Raw genomic sequence first — 6720 nt, forward strand, 5'->3', positions numbered from 1 at the left:
CACCTTTATATGGTCAACTCTCCCATTATTAAAAACACATCTATTTCTATGTTTCTAGATTTTACCTATAATTGCAATCGACACCACTCCCAAGATTTTGAGAGTCTAGCCATAAACATTCAGAGGGAAGAACATCATGAGGTGTATCTTTGCATCATAGTGGTTCACTGACAAACAACCCAACCAAGACAAACACAAACCTCAAATGTTCCATACAATTTTATACTTAAAAAATAAATGACAAACAATCTCCTCTTCCTCACCACACAACTCACACAAGGAACTTACCATTAAGACTCCTCGTCTCAAAAGATTATCCTTTGTTGCTATGCTATTATTCAACACCCTTCAAGAAGTGATTTGTGCAAAGGGAAGAGCCTTTACTTTCCAAAACCTTTATAATAGATCCCTATCCTCACCTCCCACCACTAACTTTAAAGACTTATAAGCTTATTTCACTGAAAAACCAAACTGTTTATCCAAATCCAACTGTCTGTTACACTTTCTCCCTCCTCATCAACCTTGTTATTTTCTATCAAAAGCAACAACTAAGTGACCTGATTATCTTCCCACACAAACAAATTTCTCCTTCACCCCAACTTCCACTCCCACCTACCATTGTTCCACTTGCCTGCATGTAACAAAGTATTACCATGTTCTACAGCAACCAAATATAGTCTTGGATATTTAAACATTAATGCTTCATTATCAACCCACTTATCCTCCTAAATCCTGGTTTCCTTCCCATCCCCAATAGCCCAATTGACTATCTTCAAACTCACCCCCACCTATCTGAATTCCATATACTCTTCAAATTTCTCCACCAAAGAGAATCCTTATTATTTATGACCGTACTTTTTAACCCCCTACACCCTCCGTACTTAGATTCCAAGATTTCTTTCCATAAGCCATTTCTGTCTATTTTGAGATGCCAGATCCATTTACAAAGTAACGCAATATTAAATAATCTGAGATCTCTTACCCCAAGTCCACCATCTTCACTAGTAGCACATAACCTATCCCAGGACACCCAGGCTACTTTTTGCCTTTTCGAGCCTCAACCCCACAAGAATATTTTCATCATTTTTTCCAGTTCCTTCGTGACCAACACAGACATATAAAAACAAGAGATATAGAATAAGGGGATGCATGTAAAAACTAATTTAAGCAAGCAGATTCTCCCTGCCATTGACAAAAATTTTCTTTCCACTTCCCCAATCTTTTCAAGCACCACTCAAAAACCCAATCTCTTATGATTTCCTCCTACTTTCACACCCAGATAAGTAAAAGGGGCTTTTTTGATAACACAATTAAGGACATATGCAAACCTTGAAAGTTGAAAAGAGCTAATACCCTTCCTCATACTTTACTTTTAGAATAATTCGCTTTAAGTCCAGAAGCAAGCTCAAAACACATCAAAGTAGCCTTAACCGCCAACACACTTTGCAAATTCGCTTTATTGAAAAATAACGTATCATCAGTAAATTGCAACATACTCACATTGGTTTTCCTTTCACCAATCTCAATGCTATCTAACATTCCCTTCTCTTTTTCTTGTGTTACAACATCTGTCAAACCCTCCGCCACAATGAGAAAGATAAAGGTAGTCAAAGGATCACCTTGTCTCAAACCCTTCTCTGGGATAAACTCAGTCGTTGGGTTGTCATTCACCAAGACCGAAACCGAAGACATTTCTAAGCAATTTTTAATCCAATCATTCCACTTTTTACATAAACCTAACCTTCCAAACATATAATAAACAAAATCTCACCTCACTGAGTCATATGTTTTTTCATAATCTACTTTGACATAAACACAACTTTCCTTCTTTCTCCTTATATCCTCAATCGACTCATTAGCCACCAACACACTATCGAAAAGGCCCCCTTCTAATTGATTATGTATATAAGTTTTATAAGATAATTGATTATATTAAATATTTGATACAAATAAAATAAAATAAATTATTATTAATAATATTACTATTTAATAAATTTATTTAATTTATATTTATTATTATTATTTAAAAAATTTATTTTAATTAATATTATTCTTTATAATTTTATTATTATTTCATAAATTAATTTTTAAAATATTATTATTTTAATGTTTAAATATTTATATTATTATTATTTAATTTTAAAATAAAATATATTAATTAATTTTTTTAAATAAGAATAAATTTGTAATCTTAATATTTTATTAATTAAAATTTTAACCAGACTCATCATATCACTTACAAACTTATTATATTTATGAAAATTTTCCATTTTCCAAGAATGATAAGAAACTCATATTTTTTTTAAAAAAATTATTCAACGGTATTGGAAATAATTTACAAAATTTTAATTATCTCAAATCTACACAAAAACACTTCATATTTCATTATTCAAATATTTTTAAAGACAAAGATAAATTTGTAAACTTACACTTTACACTTTTAAAAAAAGAATATCAAAATTTACTCATAATCATCTCATCAATCACAAACTTCGATAAACTTTCCTCTTATATTCACTCTAACATATCTTAATACAAACATACTCACTTTCTTCACATTTTTCTTTCAAATTTTCACATATTCACTCCCTCAAATCCCTACACATCCCCTCCCCAATCCAAACACACATTTAGCCTTTGCTCGAAACAAAGATGAAGATTGTCATGAATTAAAAGGAGATTCATTCCTAATTACCTTTTGTATAAAATAATTCAATTAAAAAATGACCGAATTAATGAACATAAATAAATCAATAAATAAAAAAATATCAAATTAAAACATATCTACCACACCAACATTTATTCACTTTGAAACATTAGTGTAGATAAATAAATTAATATATAACCAAACAAATGAAAAGTTAAATAAGAATAAAGATATCAAATGTCTCTTTGTTTTTCCTTTTTGAGAAACATATGACACCTTTTCTATTTATTTTCCTTCACAAAAACTTTTTTAACTAACACCTAAATAATTGAATCCTCACTTTACAAAGATCATCCAATACCTTCATTTTTTTTTTCCTTTTTAACAACAAAAACTAAACAAATTAAAAGAAGAAATAATCAAAGAGGAGAAAATGTAAAAAATTACCCAAGTCCAATTGATGACCTGCTCAAACCAATATTCTTCAGAATATGCATCAAATGAATCTCTGTTCCTACTGATATTATGTAAACATCAAGTTCTTCTAAAAACAAGAAATGAAGATGAAGAGATTTTCGAATACATGCTGCCACCAAAATGCTTCTTCCCCTCCAAATTGCGTTGAAACCAAACCATTCATAAATACATATACCACCATATCATGAAACTTGAAACATGAAACATGGAACTTGAAACACGTTAAACATGGTGTTGAAACTTCAAACATGGAATGTCACAGTTGTTGTTGGTGTAGCGTAAACGTGTTGCTGGATTATGGTGAAGGTGAGAGATGGTGTTGGGGTCACACACACACAAAAATATATATATATATGATAAAGTTCTTTGGAGTTTGTATTTGGCATCTACGTAAGAGATAGAGTGAGTATATTTAGAATTCAAGAATACTCTTTTATATAATTCAAATAAGATAATATTAGTATAAATTAAAAAAAAAATATGATTGGAATTTGAATTCGAGACTTGGCGAAACTAATTAGGTTGAAGTTAAAGAAAAAAAAAATATGAATAATTGTTTTTTCGTATTTTATTTCTACGTCTTGTGTATTCATATTGTATATACGGCTTATGTATGTTAGTAAAGATTCTAGTTTCGTTTTCTAAGGCTTCATTCTACAATTTTCTTGAATTTTTTTCTTCAAGAGTAATCATGACATGATTAATAGAGTAAAATATGTTTTTTTTTCTCACAAAAATTCTCTAAATTCAATTTTAGTTTTCGAAATATCTTTATTTTAGTTTGCTTAAAATGAAAAATGTGTTTTTTAATCCAAATGTCTAATTGAAAGTTCTATATATGACATGATTAATAGAGTAAAATATGTTTTTTTTTCTCACAAAAATTCTCTAAATTCAATTTTAGTTTTCGAAATATCTTTATTTTAGTTTGCTTAAAATGAAAAATGTGTTTTTTAATCCAAATGTCTAATTGAAAGTTCTATATATGTAGAAATTTGGACTTGAGAGAACCTTTTTAAATAAGATTAATGTAAAAAAAACTATAATATTTTTTACTAGAAAAAAAATCTTTATTAATGTTTTCCAAATATGTTATAGTAATATTTCATTCTATAAGTCATTCAAACTTACTCCAAAACGTTGTTAATTCTTTTTTCGGGCAATCATAGACCCAATTAAAGAATTTTTAACTTTTGAGAACTTTTTTCAAGTTAGTTGTTATTGATATAGTTAATGATTGTTGGGTATAAAGGTAGGACCAATTGGTTTAGGCTGACTAAATACCATGTTTAGTGAGTGAGCTTAATCATTGTGTCCTTTTTATAATCTCTATTTAAAGATATCATTGTACTTGTAATTGGAGTGCAACAGAACCGAATGAAAACCTAATAATTGCCCGTGTAGATGTAGGTTGCAGTTGGCGACCGAACCACGTTAAATCATGTGTTGTTTATTTTCTGCAGTTCTTTCGTGATTATGTGTGTTGCTTCCGCGTGCGTTTTCCCCATCAAGTGGTATCTGAGCTTGGTTCGTTTACACACTAGAGATCCGATCAACAAAAATTAATCAACGAGATGTGAAAATTGCAGCTGCAGCGGCATCTCAAAGCTAGGGTTTCACAGGGGCGGCAGCGGTATCCCAGAGCTAGGGTTTCATAGAGGCGACAATAGCGTCCCAAAGCTAGGGTTTGGCAGAGGCTGCAGCGGCGTCCCAAAGTTAGGGTTTCACGGTGGCCCAAGATTCACACAGCCCAGACCTACGACTCACGGCATGTGCGCGTAGTAGGCAGTGCGACGTGCAGTGGTGTGGGTCGTGACAAAAGTGGTGGCGGCTCGCGACGTTGTGCAGGTGGCTTGCTCGTAGTAGGGTTGTGTCCAGGCAGTGCGACGGAGTGCGCCAGTGCGACGGCGAATAGGTGCAGGTGCTTGCGGTGAGCGAAACGGCATGGAGGTGCAGTGCGATGGCAGTAACGGAAGACGCAGGGTGGCACGTGCATTTTTTTGCTGGTGCAGCAGTGACGGTGCGGTGCTAGGCGTGGGGTGTGGCTGTTTTTCGCTGCGGCACGGAGTTATGACAATTTAGTTACTGAGCACATCAATATTCGATCTTAGCCAGACTTACATCAGTGGGCATTAAGTTCAATGATGAAGTTCAAGCTTTACTATTGTTACTGTCTTTGCCTTACAGTTGGTCCGAAACGGTTACCGTAGTTACCAGTTCAGCGGGATCCGATGGATTCACTTTAGAGAAGATTTGTGATCACATTCTTGGTGAGGATGTCCGGAGAATGAGTTATAGGGAATTATCTAGTGAATCGCTATATGTCATCAGAGGTAAGAAAAATATCAGAGATAGTGGAAGCAAGAACAAAAGAAGGAGTCAGTCAAAGACTCGGGATTGCTCAAGTGTAACATGTTGGAACTGCAAGGAGGTGGGGCATTTCAGGAATCAATGCTCAAATGATAAACAAGTCAACATTGCAGAACACTTCGCGAACGAGAACCTTTTAGTCTATTGCGCGGATAGCAGTGTGGATTCCTGGGTCATAGATTTTGGTGCTTCATTTCATGCTACCCATAACAAAGCATTGCAGAATCTAGTTATTGGAGACTTTAGAAAGGTAAGACTAGCAGACAACAAAACTCTTGATGTTACGGGCATGAGTGACATAGTGTTGAAGACATCAATTGGTTTCTGGACTTTGAAGGATGTCAGAGTTGTTCCAAGCTTGACGAAAAGTTTGATTTCTGTTAGGCAGTTGGATGAACAGGGACATGAAGTGAAGTTCGGAAATCAGCAATGGAAGGTCGTCAAGGGAAATCTTGTCATGGCCTATGGAAGAAAGAGAGGTTTGTTGTATATGGTCGGATTACCGTCTGAGGGAGTGACCATCCCAGTTCAGAAGATAAACAAAGTCTGGTTCACAGAATCTCGTGGACAGAAGAGGGTTGTCTTTACAAGAGAGAAACTCATAGCCACAGGTCAGATTCAGGATGAACGAGCATGGAAAGGTTCAGGTAGACCAGTCAAAGGTACTTATGGCAGTGAGAGCACGAGTCGTGCTTCACCTGAGGTTCCTAGACGACAATGGGTTAGGAGAACCAATATTCCAGCTGTTGAAACATCTCCAGAAAATTTCTTGTTGAGTATGGAGTATGTTTGTTCTCAGGCTATTTTAGGATCCAGCAATAACTGTAAGTGAGAGCCGGTAGGAACAGAGAACGGGTCAGTGACTGACGTGTTGAAACTCAGGGGAGTTTTAACGAAGTCTTCAAAATGATTAAGAAGGATGGTGGCAACTAGAGGTGGAACATTGAGTTCCGTTGACAGATTACAAAAGTACATGTACACAGTTGAAGCGCAGGTGAATATTGTTCCGTGACTTCAAGTGGGAGATTGTTGGGTATGAAGTCAAAACCAATTGGGTTGGGCTGACTAGACACTATGTTTAGTGAGTGGACTTAATCATTGTACACAGTTGAAGTGCATGTGAACATTGTTTCGTGGCTTCAAGTGGGAGATTTTTTGGTATAAAGTCAGGACCAATTGGGTTGGGCTGACTAGACACCATGTTTAGTGAGTGGGCTTAATCATTG

The 6720-nt window shown here is 34.7% G+C and overlaps 1 protein-coding gene across 1 annotated transcript; it reads right to left on the reverse strand.

The window, feature by feature from the left end:
* Window positions 1-1016: 1016 nt before the first annotated feature.
* Window positions 1017-1692, reverse strand: LOC137813570 (uncharacterized mitochondrial protein AtMg01250-like). The gene is made up of 2 exons (XM_068615907.1): window positions 1371-1692; window positions 1017-1096 (listed from the first exon to the last, which is right to left on the reverse strand). Exons 1-2 carry the CDS (start codon window positions 1690-1692, stop codon window positions 1017-1019), a joined length of 402 nt encoding a protein of 133 aa, XP_068472008.1.
* Between the last annotated feature and the right edge of the window lie 5028 nt (window positions 1693-6720).

Source organism: Phaseolus vulgaris, chromosome 10, assembly GCF_000499845.2.
Source record: "Phaseolus vulgaris cultivar G19833 chromosome 10, P. vulgaris v2.0, whole genome shotgun sequence".
Lineage (NCBI taxonomy): Eukaryota > Viridiplantae > Streptophyta > Magnoliopsida > Fabales > Fabaceae > Phaseolus > Phaseolus vulgaris.